The 26,816-nt window shown below is 36.9% G+C and overlaps 2 protein-coding genes across 20 annotated transcripts in view; one reads left to right on the top strand and one right to left on the bottom strand.

The window, feature by feature from the left end:
• Positions 1-435: 435 nt before the first annotated feature.
• On the bottom strand, positions 436-26,514 carry GIN1 (gypsy retrotransposon integrase 1). Of its 3 annotated transcripts, XM_003405001.4 has the most exons (8): positions 26,274-26,514; positions 22,688-22,833; positions 20,699-20,892; positions 18,881-19,186; positions 9,295-9,486; positions 9,027-9,203; positions 8,189-8,474; positions 436-3,495 (listed from the first exon to the last, which is right to left on the bottom strand). In XM_003405001.4, exons 2-8 carry the CDS (start codon positions 22,824-22,826, stop codon positions 3,221-3,223), a joined length of 1,569 nt encoding a protein of 522 aa, XP_003405049.1. In that variant the 5' UTR covers positions 22,827-22,833; positions 26,274-26,514; the 3' UTR covers positions 436-3,220. The 3 variants fall into 3 exon arrangements, with proteins under 3 accessions (XP_003405049.1, XP_023403718.1, XP_023403722.1); XM_023547950.2 differs by lacking the exon at positions 9,027-9,203; XM_023547954.2 differs by lacking the exons at positions 22,688-22,833; positions 26,274-26,514 and having other exon boundaries at positions 20,703-20,814.
• PPIP5K2 (diphosphoinositol pentakisphosphate kinase 2) overlaps positions 26,206-26,816 on the top strand; it is a 79,337-nt gene continuing 78,726 nt past the window's right edge. For 3 of the 17 annotated variants that reach the window (XM_064274536.1, XM_064274555.1, XM_064274540.1), the window contains exon 1: positions 26,207-26,697. The gene's annotated coding sequence lies outside the window, so the exon portion shown is untranslated. Of the gene's footprint in view, positions 26,698-26,816 lie in introns of all 17 variants that reach the window. The other 14 variants (XM_064274545.1, XM_064274549.1, XM_064274561.1 and 11 more) reach the window with 8 other exon arrangements.

Below are 26,816 nucleotides of genomic sequence, written 5' to 3' on the forward strand. Positions count from 1 at the left end.
AGACTCACAGACCCTATAGGACAGAGTAGAACTGCCCCATAGGGTTTCCAAGGCTGTATTCTCTACAGTAGCAGACTGCCACATCTTTCTCCCGCAGAGCAGCTGGTGGGTTCGAACTGCTGACCTCTTTTGGTTAGCAGCTGAGCACTTGACCACTTCACCACCAGGGCTCCTTACTGTATCACTACCCTACTGGAATGTGACGTCCAAGAGGGCTGGAGTTCTGTTTGTTTTGTCATTGGTATGTTCTCAGTGTCAGAACAGTGCCTAGACCTGAGTAAGCTTTTAATATCTGTCCTTGAGTGTATGAATCCTATAGCTAAAAACAGAAGTTTTCTTTTATAAATCTTTGTAAGTTACTCCTTTTTTGAGAGTAACAAACATTCTACACCTGAAACTTAAAAGTTTTATTAAAAAATTTTTCAAACCAAGAAATTATTCTCATTCAAAATATATTTTTCCTTTAGCACAGCATCTCCACTTGTATATTGTGTTTTCAAGTGCTTATAAAAATACCACAAGGGGGCATACAAAACATCATAAAGACATTTCCAGATTTTTCTCAGTCAAATTTTTAGCACATTTATAAAAAACCTCTCTTTAAACAGGGGCCCCTTGCTTGAGGGCTGAACTCTGTCCTGCTCCAGCTACCCACCTCGTGGTGGGGTGAAGAGACTCAGGACCCAGGGATGTGCCTACCTGGACCCACATTCCAACTCTTCCAGGGCCTTCCTGGTATGTCCCCTGGAGTGGGGGACGGGTAGCTGGAGTGCCCAGACCTCGGGTTCAAGAGGTGCATCTGTGTAGACTGTGGCTGGGTAACCCTAGGAGTAGACGGGGTGAGGCAAAGGGCTGGGCCGGGGTCTGAGGAGACCAGCTCTCCCTGCAGAATCACTCACTAGTGCAGGGCTCTGAGGAGTCCAAGAATTCTAAATAGGAGCCTTAAGGTATATTTGCCAAGTTAGAGAGTTTGTTAGCTTGATTTACAACTTTTAAATATTTAGATACGTTATGTGGACCTCCATTTTCCCTCTTGACAGGGCCCTGCAAACATCAGAGACAAGTGTCTGTGTTTGTGTGCATGTGGTTAAAAATCTGTGGGTACTTTGTTTTGTGTGTATTTGTTTACTTAAAATCTTCATTCGAAATCTTTGCATTAGGATCCCGAGATTTCAGTAATAAAACCAACATTTAGTTTGAATAGCTTATACTGACAATTTATCAGGGAGTAAAAATAAATTTTATCATAAATGGCCATTAATAGAATTTATTAAAAAGATGCCACAAATAAGCATGGAAATCTCATCAGGTCACAGGTGGCTTTACAGAGTGTGCCTTAGCTCTACTTTGAAAAAGAGGAGCACCACGTTCTAGGCAAAGGTATGGACAGACCTAGTGCAAAAGGCATCCAGGCTGGAACAAATAAGAACTGGAGGGGACAGTGAATAAAATGTGACTGGAGTCGATCTTTCACACACGGAAAGTAATAGGTTCTAAGGTTCTAAACATGGTCCATACCAAGAATATGGCTTTAGTATCTCTACACTGACCTTTCTACTGCTTCATCCATGGAGCAAATCAAATGACATATTAAACTTGTTAATGAGTGTGCCAGTTATTACAAGTTCCACCAATATTCTGGTTCTCTTCCTTCCAGGAATATGGTTAACACCGTACTTACCTCTCCCATGGAATCAGATGTGGCTGTGTGGCCAGTTCTGTTGTTCTTTTGTTTTAACTGTGGTTTAGAATCTTTTTATTACAGATTTATTGGGATGTAAGTCACAAACCATAGGATTCGCCCTTTAAAGCACGTAATTCAGTGGATTTCAGTATATTCACAGACTGTGTAACCATCACCACTATCTAACTTTAGGACATTGTTGTCACCTCTAAAAGAAGCCTCAGACCTATCAGCAATGTGTAACTAGGTTAGAACCAACTCAGAAGTACCTCAGAAGACAGGCCTGGTGATCTGCTTGTGAAAGTCCATACCCTTGAAAACCCTATGGAGCACAGCTCTACTCTGAAACACATGGGTTGCCAGTAGTTGGAATCAACTTGATGGCAGCTGGTTTATAAGTACATTATCTGTACTTCTCTTATGGAATTTAGCACTTTCTAACTTCTAATTTGTGTTGTACATGTCTTAAAAAATCCCACTGCCATCAAGTCTATTTTGACTCATAGCAACCCTAAAGGACAGAGTAGAACTGATTCCTAGGGCTTCTGAGGCTGTGATCTTTACAGAAGCTGACTGCCACATCTTTCTCCCACAGCTCAGGTACACATTTGACTCATCTTTTTATTTTCCCACAGTGCTTCTTCGTAGTACTCTACATGAAATATTTGTTGAACAAAGTTAGGAATATCATAAAAATTATTTAAAATCTTTGATGTCAGCTTTTTATCATTACTTTCTTTTTTCAAGATTGCAGAGAAAATTCTCATTAACTGATGCTTTTGGCTTTAGTATATATTATGGAAATGAACACCTGTTTCAAACCAATAATACAGCTCCAGACCTTTTTAGACCTTAATCCTTATCTAAAAAGGTGAAATTACCAATATCTTGTAAGGTTCCCTTAGACAACCCTGAATTTTTTCCTACAAGATTATTTTTACAAGCTTTAATGACACATAGGGGAGTTTCATTTAATTCATTGTTATGGCTGATTCAAATTAATCCCATTGTAGGGAGCTGGAATTTACTTACACAAGCCCACTGCTGTCAAGTCAATTCCGACTCTTAGCAACCCTATAGGACAGAGTAGAACTGCCCCATACGATTTCCAAGAAGCGCCTGGTAGATTCGAACTGCCTACCTTTTGGTTAGCAGCCATAGCTCTTAACCACTATGCCACTGGGGCAGAGGGCGGGCATTCCATAAAAATTAAAACTGAAACACAATACAGATATCAAAGATTTAGGAGTTTTGAACAAGAATTTACTTCCTAAGAAGCAAGTACGCTTTGCCTATTCTCTTTTTAGAAGAACTGAATTCTATTTATGTTATGCTTCCTCTGCCTGTATATCTATGCATTGACATTCAAACATGGTCACAACTTTAGATAAATAAATAGTTATAAAATAAACATCAGGATTTAGTTATCAAGAGTGTGTCAAGTCACTTCTACACAACTTTTTCTGATAGATGAGATATCAAGATTCAACGGTTTACACATTATAAACAAACATTTTAAATAAATTTTGGTATTTACTAACTTAAGTACTCAAGGACTTGATTTGAAGAATCCAACAGACTGAAAGTCTGTTTGTCAAGAGTACCACGATCTTCTATCAGTGGAGAGACTTTAGCATTTCTATATTCTAATAGTTCACGGTCCTTGGTTGATGTTAGTAATTCATTGTCAACTACAGCAATAGTTGCATCTTCTACGAGAATATTTGCTTGGTATGCTCCAAGTGGAATTTCAGGCAACCCGATGTAGTCATGATCTGCTACTACTGAACCTTGTAAGAGATACAGACTGTCTGAAAGAAGAAACATCATAAGTTTGCTTTTTAGAATGATAATTAAACATCATTTTAAAACTAAAAAATGTTAATTGAGGAACAAAATTTCAAGTAATAAAAATTAACTATCAAGATTAACTTTTGGAAGTTCTCTTGTCTACTAAATACACATATGAAAGAATGAATATATAATTTTTACAGTTATTACACAGTGAATGCAAGAAAGACCAAGGATTTTAAAACAGCTAGATTTTCCTGTTTCCTTGACCTGTCTTTGGTAGATGGGGCCAAGGAAGGAAGTCAGACAATTATGGTATGTATTTTTAAAAAATTGTAAAACTATATTTGTCTTTGAAAAATGTTGATAATATCCTTAATATGCATGTATAAAGAATTTCTGGATGAATTAATGGGATCATGGAAGATAGTTTAACAAACAGAATTGATACAATATGAAGTTATGAACTAATACAAAGATAAGGCTTCTAGAATCAGGCTTATGTGATCAGGTTTATGTGATAGGAATGTGTAAATAGCGAGGCTGTAATGAAGTAGCTTCAAAGCTCAGCTCATGTAAATCTGACTTAATACCAAAATTCTCAGGAACTTAATTTAGGTCTAACTAAAAAATCCATACCAAAGTACTCACAAGGAATCATCCTTGCCAGCACTGCAATTTATTTTCAGCAATTTATCTTCTCCATTAGGGAAAGAAAATGTTGAAGCATGAATGTTACGCTGATGGCTAAGCAGGGACATCTTTATATAGGAAGGTTAATGTGTACTAATTGTTATAGTTAGGACATTTGTTGATGAAAGCATCGTTTCAGTTTTGAACAGACAGAATAAATTGTCTTTGGTTTCTTTAAAAGTGAGATATTTTCAAGATATTTCAGGAAGACGTTATCAGCAGCTTTGACATACTTTTCCTTATGTAATTTTAAGGAAGAAAAAATTAGATTAAAAAACCAGAAAACCAAACCCGCTGCCGTCCACTTGATTTTGACTCATAGTGACCCTATAGGACAGAGTAGAACTGCCCCATTGGCCTTCCAACGAGCAGCTGGTGGATTCCAACTGCTGACCTTTTGGTTAGCAGCTGATAATATTTAAAATTTCCCAAAGGAGAAAAATAAATTAAAATCGAAGTATCTCAAAAGTCTTAGTGATCTGATTTCTTTCTTCACATACAAAGAAAAGCACAAGGTTTCAAAATACTTAATTTTCTTATTCTGAAGAGAGATAACTAGACTAATCCTATAAGTGGCCTGATAATCCTAAAACTATTAGAATGTGTCACCATACGAGTACATCCTTTCCTGTGATAAAATGACAATTTTATAACTAAAATTTGATACTGTATTATTATCATTGCAACAGAGAAACCAATTCTAATGAACAACAGAGAGAACTGGATGAGTCTTAATTTAGGGATTATATAACCAAGAGGCCAAAAGAAAGGTTTTTGCATAGACCATATTAATAATAAAGTCAAGATCATGGGCTTGATGCCATAGGGACTAAGTTTTGCTTTATTTCATGAATGTAGATTATACTTGTGGTCGGCAGTACAATGGCCCCTCAAAGACGTCCACGCACTAATTCCCGGAACCTGTGAATATGTTACCTTATAAGGGAAAGGGGAGTTAAGGTAACAGATGGAATTAAGGTTGCTAATCAGCTGACCTTAAAATAGGGAGATTATTCTGGTTTATCCTAGTGGGCCCAATGTTATCACAATGGTCCTTAAATGTGGAAGAGGCAGGCAGAAGAGGAAGTCAAGAGTGATGCAGTGTGAGAAGCACTTAATCCACCATTGCTGGCTTTGAAAGTGGAGAAACAGGGCCATGCGTCAAAGAATGTGGGTGGCCTCTAGAAGCCGGAAAAGGCAAGGAACCTGGTTTTCCTCTAGAGCCACTAAAAAGAAACACAGCTCTGCCAATGCTTGATTTTAGGTCAGTGGGACCTGTATTGGGCTTCTAACCTACAGAACTATAAGATAATAAATCTATGTTGTTTTAAGCCATCGAATTTGTGGCAATTTGTTATGGCAGCAATAGGAAACTAATAATAAAAACTGTTCTACAATTGAGGACTTTGAACTGTGAAGGACAATCAGACTAAAACCTTTTGGTGAGGCAGACACAAACCTATCATAATATTCCTCATCCAAAAAATGAAACAAAACAAACTACTCAAAATCTATGTCTACTTGAATTGTGGGTCAATAACATCATTTTCCCATTCAAAGAGGGCCATCACGATTACCAAGAGATTGTGGTATGTCATAAGATTTCTTGTCATTATTTTAATAAAAAATACTCAGAAAAGGTGCTTGGCACATGGAATTAGACAAAATGACAAAGAAGCCTTCTTAAAATAGTACTGAAAAACACTGTAGACCTAGTACTGAATGTGCTCCTTCTACTTTATGTCCTAGATAAGAATGGGTAAGAAGTTGGCAACGGAAGCATATCTGCTTTAGACTGTGAGACTTTAACACAGTTATGAAATCTCAAGGTTGGTAAGAGCAGACACAACAAGTACAGACAGACAAATTCATAGTTCTTTTGGATAGAGCTCATCCAAATTTACACCAAATAAAAAGTTGGATGACTATTCAAAGACATTTTGTTCGCTGTAAATTCAGCTCACAGACTCTTTAAAATTGAGGTGAAGATTTTCAGGAAAGCAGGTGATACTGAGGGAAAAGGTGGCAGAAATAGTATTTATTTTGAATTTCTGCAAGTCAGAGAAAAACACACACACAAAAGAACCAAATAGTAATCAAGAACCAGATTCTAGGATGGCCTGGTCATACCTCCTTTGGTTAACAAGAAAAAAGAGAACTGTTTCACCTATTAATCTCAGATTTCTTATGTGAACACCAGTACTAATGCTGCCAATTTAACTATGGGGCAAAAATTATACTGCCTCTGTTTAGGAACTGTTCTATCCAACTGGGTTCTAAAACATTCAGGAGAAGCAAAATGTTATTACCTCCTTTCTAAGCAAGTTTTTGGCAAGAGCAAATTGCAAAATGTTGAAACACATCATGATACAGAAACATTTTAAATGTAAAATTTGTATTAATTAAGGAAGGGTAACATATTGGAAAGAAGCAAGTCCTACTGTCAAAGATTACGAGGAAAATCATGTTGAAAAACACAAAACAACATGTACTTGTGTAATATGCATATATATATATATACATTTTTTTTTTCTACTTAAGTTGCAGAAGGGAGAGACCATAAAGGGTAGATCAGAATCGAGAAGAGGTACAAGGAATGAAAAAGCCCGTCTTTTAACAAAAAAAAAGTGAAGGTACTTGTGAGTTTTAAGAATTAGAACACTGTTCAAGACATGTTTTCTGGCTAGAGCAATTGGGTCTGTCACAAGCAGAAGAACAGGTACAAAGAGCTTTTAACGCAAGAACTGCAGCCCAAGCAAAAGCAGAGTTGCACTATCACTTAGTGCCCTTGAGGTCATCATACCCTAAAAAATGGCATAGGCTAAGTGAAGGTTATTTGTTGAATAACTTAGTTGTTTATATTGTTTTAAATTACAGTATATGGTACTTTCCATCAAATGTTTTTGTTAGTTGCCGTCAACTAGGCTCTGACAATGGTGACCATATGTATAACAGAACATAACGTTGCCTGGTCCTACACCGTCTCCATGATCTTTTATGTTTGAGTCCACTGTTGAAGCTACTGTGTCAGACCATCTCATTGAGCGTTTCTGTTGTTTTCACTGGCCCTCCACATCAAATGTTACTCATATTTAAATAATACTGATGCTTTATTTTTCTTTTTTACAAGACAAAATAAAACAATCCCAGTAAGGAAGGCCTTAATCTGAAAGCCATGGCAAAAATGTTTAGTTTTAGTCGATGACAGAAACGATTAGAGAGATCAGGGTATCTTGCCTGTTCAGAATCAGTCACATTTGGGGGCAAGTATAACATCGTTTTAAGGAGATCTCGTGATACAATGGTTAAGTGCTTGGCTGCTAACAGAAAGTTTGGCAGTTCAAACCCACCCAGCACCTCTGCAGGAGAAAGACCTGTCAATCTGCTCCCATAAAGATTACAGCTTAGAAAATACTATGGGCAGTGCTACTTTGTCACATGGGGTCACCATCAGTCAAAAATTGATCTGGCAGCACCTAACAATAACATCATTTAGGGAACTATCACCTCCTTGTATCACCTTATAACATTCTGAACATAAGCCACCCCACACCCTCAAATGAGCCCACCCGTGGCCCGACTGTGACACTACATTAAAAATTAATCACGTTTTTTAAGTTTCCTAAACTGAATTCCACAGTATATTCTTGGCATTACATATCTTAGTTGCTGTTTTTTTCATGCTACTAAAATGAGGCACAAAGTAACTAAATAGACCATTATGAAAGCAAAACAGAGAAGACATAATTCTTCTGTGACACAGGTTCAGCACCTCCGATATGAACTATGAAAGTGTATTAGAAATCAAAATAAAACCTCTCACAAGCCTGACAGTTCCAGAACACACATTCCAAAAAAAAAAAACCAGACTACCTGGGATTTCTAAAACTATACCAAAATCTCTAAATATAAGAGAGGAAAAGAAGACCCAACCAAAATGAAAAGAAAAAGTCTCTTGTATTTTAATCTTCTCTCCTCATTCAAAGAAAGTAAAAATGTAGAGAAGTGATTGATAATTACCTTGTTCAGTGGATTCTCTCACGTAGGGCTTAAGGTGAGACATTTTGATCGGTCTTTTAAGTCTAGCCCCAGTGTTGTCTCTCAGGACAGCACAACCACTTTCTGTAATATAGTCTATGACACAAGGGCCAACCCATTCGGACTGGAAACGACCATCCTTCCACCAATTTTTCCTTTGTCTTAAAACTTCATGACCCACTTTTAGATGAAATGGATTTAACTGCTTTGGTTTCTTTTTAACAACAATCTTGCTTTTATTTACGTCATCAAAATTGTTGTTCTCCAGCTACAAGTACCAAAAAAAAAAAAAAAAAAAGAGCAGGGTATAAAAGAGCTGTAATTTCTTGACTGCAGATATTGTAACAAAATGATTAGTTACTGAAATGTACCGGAAAAAAAAAAAAAAAGAGCAGGGTATAAAAGAGCTGTAATTTCTTGACTGCAGATATTATAACAAAATGATTAGTTACTGAAATGCTAGTAAAAGGTAGGCATGAATCCCATTTAATTCTTAAAACAGTATTTCGAAGTTGTTATTACTGCCTTTACATGTAAGGTAACTGAGGTAGAGATAGGTTAAATAATGTCTGAGTCAAACAAATAGAAAGCAGCAAGACTAGGGATTTAAATCTGTGTCTACCTGATTTCAAAATCCATTGTTTTCCCACTGTTGTCTCTCAAATTCAGAGCTAATACACACAGTGTTTAATCAAGACAAGTAGATTTGGTAGAAAATTTTTATCTTAAGAGTATATAACGTGTGTGTATATCCTCAAAATCTTAAAAATAAATGATCACTATATTGATTATAGAGTTTTTTTCTATTAAATAGAATCACCTGGCCCGCTGAAGTTGTCTTATTTGCCATTATTTTATCAGCTTCTTTAACTGCATCTAGAATTTTGGCAAACATACTTGTATTATCACCATCCACTTCATGAAGACTATCTGAAGTCTCAGGCATGTAAGGATTTCGATTAAACATTTGAAAATATGGTGTATTTTTAGCAGGCTCCTATTTTAAGGAAAATAAACAGCAAATATTTATCTAGCCAAGAAATAATCAGTTACAACTTCAAAGTACAGCATTATAAAAAGGCACATACCAAGTGAACTATATTGAAGGCAAACGAAACAGCTGACAGATGATCATCCCAGTTGTTCGGGTGGTCAGCACAGTGTTTGGAGAGAAACGTTCTGATTGTGCTAGGTGTACTTACAGTAGGATCAACAGTTTGAGAGGCATGAGAAATTACAATCTGCTTTGTGCCAAACAATCCATACAGTTCTACATTGATCTAAAAAACATATTAAAACAAAGTTGACTTCTAAAAATCTGTTAGTTTTTCCACCGTGTTAAAAAAAAAAAAAAGCTTCAAAAGAATTTGAATCTTGCCTTTTTCGTTGACCCTTTTCATGACTCTTTTGAGAATTAAATGAGTTAATATTCATAAAGCATGAAAAGCAGTTCTTGGCAGGCAGTAAGCACTTTACAACTCTTAATTGCTATTATTATTGTTATATTATGTTCAGGGCCTAAAAGAAATCATAGTTCAGAAAACTTCTAACAATAGGCCTGATAAGTGTAAAATAACTTATTTTTTCTACTTTATCCCTTGTTTTTTTAATTAGGTAAACCATTGGAAGATATACTATTTTTTAAAGAAGAATATTATATTTCTTGTTGCTTAATTATAAGCAAACAATATCAGGGTAACTAAAAAGGCAAAGCTAATAAATAAGGAGAAAACAACAAACCAAACTGTATTTCCCAAGCTTGTTTGAAGGTAGGGGTGGTCATACAGCACAGTTCCGGTAAAAAAAGGAAGTAGAAGTTGTGGGGCTCTTCAAAATTGTTGGGCAGGCTCAGCTGATGCTTTTTTTTTTTTTGTACATGGCCCTTCCTCTTCTCTCTGCCTAAAATGTAGAAAAGGGGCTCTGGCTCATACTGTGAGCAAAAGATTTAGGGTGATACCTCAAAGATGGTGGAACAGAAAATTAGCAACATGGGTTCCTAAAGACAGCTATCCTTCCAACCTTAGACCACCCAGACTTCTTTTACATAAATACGAAATAAACTCTTCATAGAGTTCATATATTTTGGGTGAGGGAAGTTCTCTGTTCCTTGCAGCTTAATATAACTCCTAGCTAATACATGTACTAATTCAGGCTGCCTCCTTTTAATTAAAAAATAATTTAAAAACAATCCCAGGGAATAGGTATCATTTGGGTCAGCTTCAATCTGAGGTCCTGATCAATGATTTTAAATGGCTGACTTTTGGAAAGAGATTCATCTTCTGTGTTCAAGAGGTGGCCTAGGAATGATGCAGTGAATACATTTGCAGGTTGCTATCTTGATACTGTTACCCCACCAGTCTTTTTTTTTCTCCATCAAAGCAGACATTCTATCAGTAGTTACAACTGTAGTTTTTTATAAGACTTTTTTTTTAAGTTAAAGTAATTTTCCATTGCAAATGTTTATTCTCCTTTCTTCAGAGCTTTACAAAAAGTTGTGTATTTCAAGAATTTAGCAAAGACCCTAAGCTGAGATATATTAGAAACATCTATATTTTCATCCAACTGTATAATAAACCTCCCACATTGTATGTCAGTACTTTAGCAGCTTTCTATGTTATTATTTGCTAACAAAAGGAAGTATTTTGTCACCATTATGCTTTCTATGTAATATTTGAGCCATTTTAATCACAGCAAAAAGAACAAGTTTCCCCAATCGTGTGACTTTTTGTTTTTTGTTAAGAAAATTCACAAGAGACTTATAAATATTATTAAGTTTAGCAAAATTTTCTAAAGTCCTGTATAGAGTATCATATGAGTTTAAACATGACTAGGAAAAGTTGCTGGCTAATCATAATGACATCATACTACCATTAGCTAATATCTTGTAGACTATATGCACTTAGGGTAAGGCTCTTCATTAGTAAAAGTTGAAATAAATCAATATTTCAAACAGTCTTCTGATAATTTTGAATTTTGGTGGCCCATTTACTATTAGATCTGATTAGTTCATATTTGTTGTCACCTCATTAATGCGTCTAACACAGAGCTAGTACTAGGAGTTAAGCAGAAGTCTCAGTTCTATCATTTTCTTATGGTTGATGGGTGTTTACATTTTTAGTATTATCTTGTTTTATTGCAAGAACCTTTACTTACCTGGCCATTCTGTTATGAGCAGTGTGGTGAAAATCAGATAATATCATTCATAAATTTGATTAACGACTGAAAGCTGAAAGCAAAGGAATGCAGTGAGGGAACCACTGTAGACTTCCACAGTGTTGTGGACTCTCACTTTTCTCTCAGGATCTCTCACATACCATGTGACACTGATCATCTGGCTTGTTGATTAAGGATGCTAATATCAACCCGTACACATTAGCAAAGTTTCACTTCTTTTTTATTCTTAGATAAAAAAGAAATATAAACAGAAGTTGTAATACTGTATTGCCACAAACTGATGAACTGGATTGTCTTACACACGCCAATTTATAGACCACTGCTGTGTCAGTCAGGGTAGGCTAAATCGTGTTGCAGTTACAAAATATCCCCAAGTCTTGGCAACTTAACACAACAGTTTTATTTCTTGCTCATGCAAAATCTGCTTCAGGTCTGGATGTCTCTCCAACGCAACTGTCTTCCACTAGTTGGCTCAGCAATGCTGGGTTAGACAGGTTCTACCACTTCACAGTGTTGTGGGACCCCTGGTGGTGCAGCGGTTAAGAGCTCAGCTGCTAATCCAAAGGTCAGCAGCTGGAATCTACCAGCTGCTCCTTGGAAATGGAATCCTTGGAGTGGGAATCAACTTGACTGCAACAGGTTACTTTTTTTTTTTAATCTGGAATACTGAATTACCCAGAGAAAGATTAAGACTGAGAGACTGAAAAATTGAGCATGAGCTTTTCATTGCCTCAGGCTGAAAATTACACACAAAAGGCTAGAAGTACAGTATTCCAGGTTTGGAAGGCTAGAACTAGATACTGCTAACCACTAGTAATTTGTACCACAAATGCAACAGATATTTTAATCACTCAAAATAATAAATGTAACACAACAACACATACAAACTGGAAAATTAAGAAAAAATCTATAATTTCATCACTTTTAAATGAGTGTAATGCTCAAGGCAGACCTTTTTAACTAGTTAAGCTAAACTATAGTTTTAAGAAGACTTCGTGGGATATTTTTAGTTTAAGGTTTAAAGATTATCTCAGAGCAATAGTTTCAGGGGTTAATTCAGCCTCCATGGCTCCAGGAAGCCTGGAGTCCATGAGAATTTGAAATTCTGAATTTCCTGCTATTGATAAGAATTCTTCTATAAAATCTTTGACCAAAATGTTCAGTAAGGCTAGCTGGGCACCATCCAGTTCTTCTTCTCTCATGGCAAGGGAGGCAGTAGTTCACAGAGGCAATTAACCACACATTTCATATCCTCCTATTTCTAACTCTCCTCCTTTCTCTGTTGCTCCAGGCAGAGAGACCCAATTGCTGTGCTTTGGATGGCTGCTTTCTAGCTTTTAAGACCCCTGGCACTACACAATGAACTAGAAGATAAACCAGAAGCAGTAAACATGTTATTAGGCCAGTTAACAGGGATGTCCATGAAACCAGGACCCTAAACCTCCAAATCAAGGAACCAAATCTCATGAAGTCTTTGGTTCTACATAAGCACCTACTGTTTTTTTTGTCATCATTTTTAAATACATCTATCTCACAACTTTTGCCAACTCGTTTTTTTTTTTTTTTATAATTTTTATTGTGCTTTAAGTGAAAGACGACAAATCAAGTCAGTCTCTCACACAAAAACCCATATACACTTTGCTACACACTCCCAATTACTCTCCCCCTAATGAGACAGCCCGCTCTCTCCCTCCACCCGCTCTTTTCACGTCCACTTCGCCAGCTTCTAACTCCCTCCACCCTCTCATCTCCCCTCCAGGCAGGAGACGCCAACAGAGTCTCAAGTGTCCACCTGATCCAAGAAGCTCACTCCTCACCAGCATCTCTCTCCAACCCATTGTCCAGTCCAATACATGTCTGCAGATGCCAACTCAACTTTTTAAAGTGAACAACTTATTAACTACAATTACAATAATCAGCTGTGCAACCCTAGCCTTAATCAATGCAATTTTTCCATCTCTGTTAACCCCTCTTTTCCCCCTCCCTACTCCTCCTGGTAACCATTAATAAACTTTGGTCTCTATACATTTGCCTTTTCTTGTCTTTTTATGTAAGTGAGGTCATACAGTATTTGTTCTTTTGTAGTTGGCTTATTTTGCTCAGCATAATGTCTTCAAGCTCCATCCATACTGTAGTCTACATCAAGACTTCATTTCTCCTACTGGCGAGCAGTATCCCATTGTATGTATGTACCACATTTTGTTTATCCATTCATCTGTTCATGGGCATTTAGGTTGTCTTCACCTTTTCGCTATTGTGAACAGTGCTGCAATGAACATTGGTGTACAAGTCTCTTTTTGAGTCTCTACTTTCAAGTCTTTTGGGTATATACCTAGGAGTGGATTTGCTGGGCCATATGGTAGTTCTGGAGCCCTGGTGGCACAGTGATTAAGAGCCTGGCTGCTAACAAAAAGGTCAGCAATTTGAATCCATCAGCCACTCCTTGGAAAGTCTATGGGGCAGTTCTACTCTGTGCTATAGGGTCACTACAAGTAGGAATCGACTCAATGGCAACAGGTTTGTTTTTTTCAGGTTTTATGGTAGTTTTAGTTTTTTGAGGCACTGTCACAGTTTTCCACAATGGCTGTACCATTTTGCATTCCCACCAGCAATGGACAAAGGTTCTAATTTTCCTACATCTTCATCACCATTTGTTATTTTCTGCCTTTTTTTTTTTTTTTTAAGCCATCCTAGTGGGAGTGAAGCAGTATCTCAGTATGGTTTTGATTTTCATCTCTGATGGCTAATAATGCTGAGCATCTTTTCATGTGTTTGGTTGCTACCTGAATGTCTTCTTTGGTGAAATGTCTATTCAAGTCCTCTGCCCATTTTATGATTGGGTTGTCTTTTTTGTTGTTAAGCTGTTGGAACCTTATATGTATTTTGGTTATTAGATTCTTGTCAGACGTATGGTTTCTGAAGATATTCTCCCAACTGGTAGCTTGTCTTTTCACTTTTTTTGGTAAAGTCTTTTGATGAACAGAAGTTCTTAATTTTTATGAGGTACCATTTATTTATTTTGTCCTTTGCTGTTTGTGCTTTTATTAATCCACTGTTGAAAGCTAAGCCTGACAGCATTGCCCCTGCTTGTTCTTTTAAGAATTTTATGGTTTTAGTTTTCACATTCAGGTCCTTAATCTATTTTGAATTTGTTTTTATGTATGGTGTGAGGCATGAATCCTGCTTCATTTTTCTGCATGTAGAAATCTAAATTTCCCAGCACCATTTATTGAAGAGACTCTTCTTTCCCCATTGAATGGACTTAGCACCCTAGTCAAAAATCAGTTGACACAGATAGATGTATGGGTTTATTTCTAGACTCTCAATTCTATTCTATTGATCTATATGTGTCTATTGTTATACTATTACCAGACTGTTTTGATTACAGTAGCTATACAGTATGTTTTAAAACTAGCCAGTGTGGGTCCTCCTACTTTCTTCTCTTTCAACACTGTTTTAGCTATTCAGGGTCTCTTGCCATTCCATATAAAGTTGAGAGTCTCTTTCTGTAAAGAAAGCTGTTGGAGTTTTGACCAGAATGGGCTGAATCTCTACATTGCTTTTGGTAGTACTGACGTCTTAACAATATTAAGTCTCCCAATCCATGAACTTGGAACACCTTTCCATTTACTTAAACAGCATTTTTAACGGCTACAAGACATTCCATTATGTGGCTGGACATATTTTCTGAAGCTTTTTTTTTTTTTTTTCTTTAATATTTAGGTTGTTTCTCATCTCTCAGGAATGTAAACAGAATTGTGGTAAGTTTTGTCACAAAAGACTATTTCTTTACATTGGATAATTTTCTTAGAATAAGTTTGAATTAGGATTGCTAACTGAAAGACAAAAATGTAAGGCTCTTCATGAATCTCTGACAAATTGGTCTACAAAATGATTAGCTCCACACTGCAATGCCACCAGTAATGTAAGGCTATGTCATTCTATCTGTAGTGCATTTGTTATTACTTCTGCTGATTACATAAGCAAAAACTGGTGTCTTAATTTGCATTACTCTGATTACTACTGAGTTTGAACATTTTTTTCCAATTTATTTTTTTATTCCCCCCTTGCGAATTACTTTTGATACGAACTAAATTTCGTAGTTTAAAAAATCCCTTTTCCTCATGGATCTGTTTTATGTATTTTTCTTGGTCTGTTACCTGCCTTTATGTTTTGGTTATTTTACTATAGATAAGTTTCTAATTTTTACACAGCCAAAATTGGTGATGTCTTTCTTTAGAAATTTTTAACACTGTTAATAAGCTTAGAATGTAATCTGCATTGCTAGAGATTTTTTTAAAAAGGCAACTACATTTTTTAAAACTAATTTTATATTTTGATTACTAAAAATAAGTCATAATTGGCCTCAAAGTAATTTTAGTATATGGTATACGATCCCAAAATATTATTTCTGATTGTTACCTGTTAATGCTTAATGAAGTTAATTAAATAATTCTTCTCTATTCAACTCCTTTGTGATGCCAGTTTTATCATTTTAACCACAGTTACCAAACTCTGTGCCAAGGGGCCCCCTTAATGTCTGTTGGACACCATAAAAACTACTAACTTGAGGTAGTTCAGTTTCAACATTAGAGCCAGTTGCATTCCTTTTGACGATATAATATCTTTGCAGAACAGGTTTTTTTTGGCAGACACTGTGATAAAAAGTAACTACTGTGTAAAAATCAATGTGGAACAAGAAATGAAGGTGGCAGTATTCAATCTCATTCCACGGTTTGACAAGCTGAACAATGTTCAACAGGTACACACATCCCATTAGTAAGTAACTGTAGTTATTTTTTAAATGGCTACTAAGTGATTAGGACATAAACACTTATTAAATTATTTGACTGTTACTGTCACCCTTTGAAAGGCCTGGTTACAAGGCTGGCCATGTGCTGGTATCTAGGAACTGAGACTTCAGAAGGTGTCTTAGGCTGGGTTCTTTAGAGAAGCAAAATCAGAAAAGCATAAAAATATATGTAGAAAGAGATTTATATCAAAGAAATGGCCCATGCAGTAGCAGAGGCTTGAATATCCCAAGTCTATGGGTCATGATAGAAGCTTCTCCTGATTCATGTAGCCACAGGGGCGGGTGAACCGAAGATTGGCAGGTCAGAGAGCAGGTCTCTTGCTCACAGGTTTTGAAGATGGGTTGGCAGACAAGACTGCAGGTAAGCTGCTAGATCAAGTCCCAAGAACCAGAGATCGGACCAACAAGAGCCAGCTGCAGGATCCAGAGCAAGCAAACGCCCCCAAGCCTTGCCAGAATGTCCACTTATATTCGAGGCCACAGGTTCAAGTAAACTCCTTTTCAACTGACTGGCTGCTCACAGCAGATCCCATCATGGAGGTGATCACATTATATCCAATCTTGTCATGGAAGTAATCACATCACACAACTGCCAAACTATATCATAACTGCCAAACCACTGAGAATTGTGGCCCAGCTACGTTGAAACACAACCTTAACCACCACTGGACAATGAATAATGAAGAAGACTGATGCCTCTAAATTATGATGTTGTGAAGAATACTGAATATGCCATGGATTGCCAGAAGAATAAACAAATCCGTCTTGGAAGAAGTACAGCCAGAATGTTCCTTAGAAGGATGGTGAAACTTTATTTTGGGTACTTTGGACATGTTATCAGGGAGGACCAGTCCCTAGAGAGGGACATCACTCTTGGTAGAGGGTCAGCAAAAAAGATGAAGACCCTCGATGAGATGGATTGACACAGTGGATGCCAACAGTGAGCTCAAACAGCGATGATTGCGAGGATGGTGGAAGACCAGGCAGTGTTTCGTTCTGTTGCTATGAGTTAGAGCTGACTTGATGGCACCTAATAACAACACTACCAACATTCCCTAATGGATAAGGGTGGCTTGCTGCACCTAAACTGTTTGTATAAACCATGTAGTTTATGCAGAACACCTGCTTTCCTTCTGGGAGTGCAGAATTTCGGTACCTGTTAGGCAGAGACTGCTTATGTGACCAGCTCCCAAGAAAAACCTTGAGCATTGAGTCTCTAATGAACTTCGTGGTAGACAACATTTCATGTGTGCTGTCAAAATTCATTGCTAAAAGAATTAAGTACACTCTGTGTGTCTCTACTGGTAAAAGACTCTTGCAAGTTTGCATCTGATTTTCCCAGATTTTTTCCCATGCACCTTTTCCCTTTGCTGATTTTGCTTTGTATACTTTTGGTATAATACATTTTAGCCATGAGTATGACAATATGCCAAGTACTCCTAGTGAATCATTGAACCTGGGGTGGTACTGGGGACCAGAGACACAGGACCTAACTACTTAATAAACTTCAGATATTTCTTTTGAAATGAGATACTAAGTGTGCTGTGAACCAATAGTCTGGCTATCTCTGATTATTACCAGTGCTTTATTAATTATACAAAATTTTAAATACACCTTAAGTCTAGTAACCTTTACATTTCTTTTTCAGAATTTGTAAATACATCCATCCCTGCTTGTTCTTTCAGGGTAATCTGGAAAAAGACTTGAGCAAAGAAAAAGCTTCCTCCTTTTTAATGCTGAATTAAAATGCATTAATAATATAAATTAATTTTGATTTGGGATGAATCAGCATCTTTCAATAAAGTATTCTCATTCATCAACATAATGTATTTCTCCATTTAGTCAAGTCCCTCTTTATATGTCAATCATAGAATTTTTAAACTAGAAGTAAAAAAAAAAAAAAAAAAAAAAATTGGCCCAATCTCCTCATTTTAATTTGAGGATAATTGAAGATAATTTTACAATTTTTTAGTGGCACAATAAGTACTAATATTCTGGTTTCCTAATTTTTAGTCCAACCACCTTTGTAATATATGTTATACCTCTATATCTGTAGCAATTTAACTATAGTTGTTGTTGTCAGGTGCCATTGAGTTGGTTCTGACTCACAGCAACCCCATGCACAACAGAATCACTGCTCAGTCCTGCGCCATCCTCACAACTGTTTCTATGTTTGAGCCCACTGTTGCAGCCACTGTGTCAATCCGTCTCTTACGGGCCTTCCTCTTTTTTGCTGACCCTCTGCTTTACCAAGCATGATGTCCTTCTCCAGGGACTGGTTCCTCTATAATATGTCCAAAGTAAGCGAGACAAAGTCTCGCCATCCTCGCTTCTAAGGAGCATTCTGGCTGTACTTTTTCCAAGACAGATTTGTTCATTCTTCTGGCAGTCTATGGCATATTCAATATTTTTCACCAACACCATAATTCAAAGGCATCAACTCTTCTTTGGTCCTCCTTATTCATTCTCCAGTTTTCACATGCCTATGAGGTGACTGAAATACCATGAGTTGAGTCAGGTGCACCTTAGTCCTCAAGGTGACATCTTTGCTTTTTAACACTTGAAAGAGGTCTTTTGCAGCAGATTTACCCAATGCAATACATCTGTACTCATTAAGCATCCTATAACGTGTAGGGCACTTGGCGATGGGCAAAGAAAGATAAGTAAGATCTGAACAGCTTTCTTACCTGATTAATGAACTCATCTCTTTGGTCCATTATTATTTTCTGAGGAGGTCCATATAAGAAAAATATATTGATAATAGCTTTAGAAATTTCAGATGCTGAAACATCACAAAGAGGCAAAATCACAACCCATTTTGTGAACAAATCTGTCATGATTATGGCATATACATGACTTCTGTTGCTTGTGTGAAAAGGTCCCATCAGATCAACAGTAACTATACTCCATGGATTTTCCACCTTGAGAAGGTGCTGTTTAGGTGCTAGAGTAACTGTATTTTTTGCCACTTGGCAATGCTGACAAGCATACACCTGCAAAATAGGCACATAATAAAAATAAAATACATAAATGTTAATATAGTCAACATAATAAAGCAATATTATAAATCTGAATTTTAAAATGGCTCACAGGTACTCTGTTTAGAACCAGAGCTTCTGGACTGAAAATAGATCATTATAGTTAGGCTGCAAATACTAGTTGCTACTACTATTAAATAACCACTTTAAGGGTCTTATTCACATGGAATATAATTCTGGTTCACGTTCAATACATATTAAATAAATAGATCTTGAAATAAGTTTGCTATAATTTTTGAATTGGTATGTAAAAATACAAAAATTACTATATGTAAGAGATTTTTTCTTTCCAAGTTATCACCCGAAGAAGTTTACTCATCCATCTATTCCAATAATATTTATTAAAATATAATTTTATTCCAACAATATTTATAGATGCCAGAAATTGCTCTAGGTCCTGGGAAAAAAGAGTGAACAAAAACAGTCATGGAGCTTTCATTTGAGTAAGGGGAGAAGTCACCCATTGACCAACTTATTGATGGTGTGCCACTGCTCAATATATTTCTGGAATCTTTGGAAACTACTCTCAAACCAACTTCTGTATAAAATTTTTAAAACCATCTTATTACATTACAGCCACAGTTGCTTTTTATCAAAATTTTTACTTTCAAAATCATTCACTAGTTTTCAACACAAATAACTTCTGATTATTTCCAAAAATCATATCCATTTTCAAATGATAAACATCTGGTAAAATTTTCACTGAATGTGTGGCGGGTTCTGAAGGCAAATTCAAATATACAGGTATTTGGAATAACTCACAAATGGATAACTCACAAATGATACTTGGTTAAATGTTGGTTTAATCCTTTACGGCTAAAATATCAGTCTTTGTGATGCCCTATTACATGTACATACCAAGGGATGTCTACGATTTGGCAAAGAAAGTACACCAGAAAGAGTGGGGATCAGCTGACCTGCAAAACCCTAGGTGAATTTTCTATTAGGAGAGATTGAAGGCTCAAATAGATTATAAAGTTACAAAAATCAGGCTAATTCCTTTGTCATTACAACTTGATTTTTATTTAGTTAGTTTTGCATTTCTACATATCTGACATTTTCTACCACAAGATAGAGTTGACGCAAAGATGAGAGCACACAATAGGCCTGACTTGGACTGCAATCAAAGACATAAGGATTTAGTCAAATGAATTTGAACTTCATTCAAATTCTACCTACACCAAAAGAGTTCAACAATGAAAAGCTAGTTCTAAATAATTTCCTATCTAAATCTGGTACTTTAAAATATTTAAATAATACTTCTTTCTAGTTCAAATTATGCATTAGAGATATTAATGAAAAATTGTGAAGTGAAATAAAACTACCTCTCAAGGTTTTTGTATAAAAAATACCCATACAAAAAGTACTTAATGAGAAGTTATAGCCTGAGTAATCTGTAGCAAAAATGAGTTTTGGATATCTATTACAAAGACATTATTCAAAATATTCTAAATACATAAGCCATACCCACTGTTTGACATCATTGGTCACAGAAGTCCAATAGTAGCTGGATTCCACTAGAGTGAGAGTTCTGGATATGCCATGATGGCTTCCAGTGTCATTTTCATGGCATTCTCTCAGGACTTTCTTTTTTTCCTCTTCTGAAACAATTACCAAACGATTTTGTTTTCTGTCTTTTCCAACATAAAATAGCTTTTTTTCTGGAACAATGATACCAAAAAGATAGAATTGGAATTTTTAGCTATCGATAAAGTTTTAAGATAATCATCCCCTTATCTTCTAACCATGTCATTTGTTCTTTAATAAAGCTTTTCTTCCCCTAAGACAGAATATCTATTTGTAATGACCTTTCACAATCTGAAAGGTTCTCAGCTGTTATAAGTACTAGATATCTAGCTGCTATAATTTTACTAGTTATGAATACAAGTAGAGCTGGGTTGTTCACCAAAGCATGCAATAACTACATTCATTAAAACCTTTTGCCGTCGAGTTGATGCTGACTTATAGTGACCCCACAGGACAGAGCAGAACTGCTCCATAGGGTTTCCAACGGATGGCTGGTGGATTTGAACTACCGATCTTTTGGTTAGCAGCCATAGCATGCCGTAGCTCTTAACCACTGCACCACCAGGGCCCCTGAAATAACTATGGGAGTATGAAATCACCTTTGTTGAGCACTTGAATTAGAAGTAATATTTGAAGGTACCTCCTAAAAATGGTATGAATTAGTAAATGAATTACGTAGAGATAAGCAACACCTTGGAACAGAATTTTCCCAAATAGTTTCATCATAGTTACATTTTTTTAAAGCAACCATCTTTCTCAGGTTCTTCTGGATCTGAGATGGAGGTGTGGAAGGAAGAGTGGGAAAGTGGGAGAGCCTTAATCTTCACGATAATTTTTTGCTTTCCTTTTTGGGAGGACACCGAGAAGAATCTATAGCTGGGAGGCAACTAGGAAATGGAAAGAACCACCACCCCTCCAATGTAGATGGGGCAGCTATTCAAACTTCAGAATATACTACCAAGCTACTAGAGTGCCTAAACACATGTGTAGTGGAATAGTGTTTACTTCAATCTTACCTATTTTACTCATCAACGCATCCCTGAGGCCTAGAATGTGATTGGCACATAGTAGGGACTCGGTAAACATATGTTGCATAAATGAGTAAATAAATGAATGAATGACTCCTCACTTTAGTCTAAGAGGTAATAAATGCTAATTCTTTGGCAAAAGGAAGTTATAGGGACAAGTGTACACAGGGAGAAATGAATAGGCATTTCTCATCTTACAATTTTCTTGACCTCCTTTGGAGAAATCTTCATTCTGAACCTACAGGCAAAACTCCCAATAATAGCACCAACATTCCTTTAGTTATCTATGATTGTACTTGCTGCTCATCTCACCCCAAACTTTTCTTCTCCTTTGAAGGAGGGATAAGAAGGATAAACTATTATCATAACCTTTCAAGATACGCATTCTACCACCTTTCAAACATTCCATTCAGGGGGACTTAGGGTCCAAAAATAAATACAATTCTAAGAATATTTAATGGCAGTGGGAAGACAGATCATACACATAAATATAATCATTCCTTCTATTTTAACTTCGGTAAACAAATTAGTTAACTTTTCAACATTTTCATATTAACCACCAAATCCGTTTCTCATTAATAGCAGTCTCAGTGCATGAAACTGCACCATTAGAGTAGGAACCACGTCAGGTTGTAAAAGCATGAGAAGTTAACTTAGCTGTTTTGTTTCCTTTCATGGTACCAGTTTTTGTAATTTAAACTGCCCTTTCCATACTTCTGGCCTTCACTTAGCTTCAGTGTAATTTTTATTTTGCTTTTGACTGAGTGGCATCATCAATTTTACCATTAAATGTTAAGCAATAACCAATCCAACAATACAGATTCTCAGGATTTCACAAAGAACACATTTGGAGACACATCTATATTAATTCTGTACCCAAGGTTGTGCACATTAATTTTACCTTTAAAGACAAATTTTTTTGCTGCTCTTCTTATGCCACTTCTCTCACTTGGCAGTGTAGTTGGATGATATTCACCAGTTCGTTTATAATATGCAATCTGCTTAAGATGAAGGTCACCATTTTTTCCACTACGGACCATTGTTAACCTAGGTAACGGTATTTAAAAATAGAATTTGAATTAGCTAATTCATTGCTATTTCAGTTCAGGCTTCCACTTACATATGACATTAGCTTTCCCAGAATATTATCTGAGGGGGTTGGTTAATTGCAGTACAGAAAAGGAATAGAGTGATGCATATGAGCTAAAATATTCAAATGCTATTTTTGAGATACAGCATGACAAATTATCTTGTCTCTTTCCATGTGAAAAGAAATGCTGAAAATTTTCCACATATCAGGGAGAAAAAAAGGAAATGAACAAGTAGTACACTTTGAAAAATCTTGTTAAAGTCTCTCCTATTGCCATCAACTGCAATGTCACTTACATAGGATGGTCCTGTTATGTGACACTTACATAAATGACAATAAATGATAAGGCAAGAAAATATAATTTTAAATCACTACCAACCATATTCATGGTTACTGCAAAATGCAAAAACAAAACAAAAAAAATAAAATAATAACAACTATTCAAATCATATATGAGAAATATATACTTTGGAAATGTTCAAATGGCAAATAACAGAAAAGACGTCTAGCTCTGCCAGATTTCATATACTCTTCTTAACTACAGATGAGCTGTTCTTTCTTGAACAGGAATGTTTTTTGGTCCTGTGAATACTTTCCCCGTTATAAAGCACAATCTGGCTGCAGGTTTTTATTCTACAAAGTCCGTTCTGCAAGATAGATTGGGGTGGAGAGGTGGGAAAGTCAGTTCAGACCAGCTAGAGGACTACTGTATAATTAAGGGAAGAAACGATAAAATCTAAGTCAAAGGAGTGTCAATGGAAATGGATAAATTTTGAAAGAATTGTGACTAGTCCACTGGACTTATGGAGTGAATGAAGAGTCTGGGATTACTTCTGGAGTTCTACCTTTGGGTGAAGAAGCCAGTACTGAACACACTGGTTCAGCTCACTGATGAACTCAGTACATAGATGGAAGAGGAAGTTAAGGCAGTGGAAGAAGGATCACATGGAAAGCGTAGAGTAAGAAGAGAAGCGGCCACAGTCTTGTCCTTCAACATTCACATTAATGAATTCACTCATCTACTAATCTTTTCTAACCACATCTCCTTCCCTCTCAGGTCACTGTGCATGTCTTCCTTGGTATACTACAGTAACATGTACTGACTTTTACCATAAAATCTGCAACACTTTATTGACTTACTAGTTTATATGTGTTTTCCAAATATACTATAAATCCCTCAAGGGTATGGGAATAGAGAAATAGGAAGAAAAAAAAAAAGCAATAAAGGTTCTGGCATAGAAGCATAAGTAATAAAGAGTTCTTAGAAGTAAGGAAAGGTTAATAATATAAGAACTAAAATGTCTCAGGTGGTTTCGACAGTAGTTGCAGTACAGCAGGGCAGGTAGAAACCAGATTGCAATGGGATCTGCATGAACAGGCATTGAGAAAGCAGATTTAGTAAATTTAGCTTAGCTGTGAAGGCAAGGAGCTACAGCACAGCTGCTAGAGAAAGCTGTGGATTCATTACTGATCTAACAAATAATATTGAACACCTATGTGTCAAAGAACACTTTCTTTTCTCAAAAGGTTTATCTACAAAGATTTCCTTGTAGATAACAATTTTGAGATCTCTATCCTTTCATTGACTGTGGTTAATGTTTTATACTCATGTTTATTCACAATGTTTTACTGCTAACACTAAAGCCCAGATGACTTAAGTTGTATACTTTATAATGAGTTTATAGTTCTGTGCAATTCACGAACTGCTGGCCCTGCCAGTAGAGAGAAATGACAGTAGAGAAAATGAGAGAAATAGAAAATGAATCAGAAAGAAAAATCAGTTCACACAAAGCACAAGTCGTTTAATCAACAAAAATTTGCTGCTAATATTTGCGATTTACATACAGGAAGAGCTTAAAGAACCAGCAGCTTTTTTCTTTTCAAAGTATATTTGCAAGTTGGTCCCTAGAAACCATCTATTTGAGTAGTTAATATGAGAAAATGGCTTTAAGCTGTAATATTCAGGAACAAAGGTAAAATTTTTTAAAGCTTCCTATACTCAAACATTGGACATCCTCATTTTTCCAGAATATTTGTTAAAGTAACTATTCGTGTATTAAAACATGTAAAAGTGGAGATACCTGATTATAACTTCTAGTTTTGCAATGGGTATGTAAGGGTCATATTTGAACTTTTTACACTATGTCCCTTGCATAACACCAAATAAAATCAGCAGATACCTGCATAAATACTTACTGCCTAATTTCTCTCATTATTTTATTTTTGTGTACAATAAAATAAGGGAGTTCAGTATTTTAGGTGAAATTAGGATGTTTCACCAAAAGCAAAAACCGTCAAGGTTACTAATTTAAGCCTCGAAAAAGTTACAGTATGCATGTGTTTCAACTTAAAACATAAAACTGTAATCTTTTAACACACACGTTAACTTGGGATCAAATTTTGACATTTAAATTCTTCTATCTTAAATTCTGAAAAAGGAGCCCTGGTGGCCAATGGTTAAAGTGCTCGGCCGCTAACCGGAAGGTTGGGGTTGGAACCAACCAGCAGCTCCGTAGGAGAAAAGATGTGACAGTCGCTTCCGACAGCTTTAGACCCTTGGAAACACTATAGGGCAGTTCCACTCTGCCCTGGAGAGTCACTAATGAGTCGGAATGGATTGGATGGCAATAGGTTTGGTTTTGGTCTGGCAATCTCTGAGAAACGAACTGCACAATTTCGTGTAACCAAAGCCTGGGGGAAATCTACACTAGACACATTCCTAAAATCTGCTTCATTTCAGCGTACAATTTGTGCAATAAAAATGACTTGTCTACCATTACGCACACACATAAAGCCACGTGGGATAAATAAATTTCCATTTTGTAAATTACTTTTCCACTTTGGCTCAAAAAAGTCCGTTTAAGGAAAACCCACACTGCTGATAAAAGTATACTTTCCGTTTAAAAATACGTGACAAGACACCCTTTGAGTTTCCATTTGGACAAAGGCTAATATTCCATTTTAAATGGCAACTACAACGGGGAGAATTCTATAAGGTCGGTCAAACACCACGCTAAATTTTTCAATTTGCTCCAGTGCTCGGAGTCTCAGACGCTACTTTAGATGTGAGGGACTATTTCCTGAGCGGATGGTTAACGCGTTCTTGAAGACAAAGTCCAACTAAGCATAAGCATGAAAAAGATCATTAAGTAAAACTCAATTGAACCAAACAGCACCTCCTAGGCTTAACAATAAAACTTGCCCTTTTCTGCTCAGCTCAGGTGGGACGTCGCAACGCCCAAGGCCCTCCCGCTCCAAGCGCGCCTGCGCAACCTCCTGAGTCAATTAAACCCATTTTTTTTAGGCCAGTCGAAGCGAACGGTTTCGAAATTATTATCAAGTCACGCTTCACGTTAAAAATCAGTAGGTATGACAGCACATTAGAACGACCACTCACCAAGGTGGTCCTTTACGCAAACGACAGGATTTAAGCTTCCTCTCGCGACTTATCTGGTGCTGCCGGAAACGGAACTACCCGGATTGTTAAGGGAAGCGTGCCTCTGCGGACTGCGGCGCCTTGATGAGGAAAGGTTAGGGCGGATCGTTAGTCTCTTGCCGGAAATCGTTCTGCCCGGTGAGGTTTCTGAGAGAGACCCGAGCTGGCGGAGAAGAGGCGTGACCAAGAGTCGTGGAGTGAAGTAGTTCCTTGAGGTACTTCTATGAGGCTGAACAGCTACTGCTGTAAGGAGGACTCGCCCGCATTGACGGTCTCGTAACGAACACCTTTTGCCTCCACCTGCCCCCGGGATTAAAGGGGAAGCCGAGACCTGAATGGGCTCGGCCATCTCCAGTAGCTCGCGTGACAACCGCGGTCGTGGCAGGTGAGAGCCCCAAGACCAGAGGACAACCTGGTCGCTGGAGGGTTGCGGCCGCCGCTGGGTGGTTTCTTTGTCTCTTGCTGCACTCTGTTGAGCCTAGACGCGCGCTCCTACGAGGGACA

Source organism: Loxodonta africana, chromosome 2, assembly GCF_030014295.1.
Source record: "Loxodonta africana isolate mLoxAfr1 chromosome 2, mLoxAfr1.hap2, whole genome shotgun sequence".
In the NCBI taxonomy this organism is placed as follows: domain Eukaryota; kingdom Metazoa; phylum Chordata; class Mammalia; order Proboscidea; family Elephantidae; genus Loxodonta; species Loxodonta africana.

Bases quoted from the DNA above. Each gene is read 5' to 3' on its own strand.
- GIN1 (XM_003405001.4), bottom strand. From the start codon at position 22,826: ATGGTCCGTAGTGGAAAAAATGGTGACCTTCATCTTAAGCAGATTGCA. The intron at 19,187-20,698 runs GTATGGCTTATG...CCTATTTTGCAG, and splicing joins CCAATGATGTCAAACAGTGG to GTGTATGCTTGTCAGCATTG. The intron at 8,475-9,026 runs GTGATTCTATTT...TGGTACTTGTAG, and splicing joins AGACAACTTCAGCGGGCCAG to CTGGAGAACAACAATTTTGA.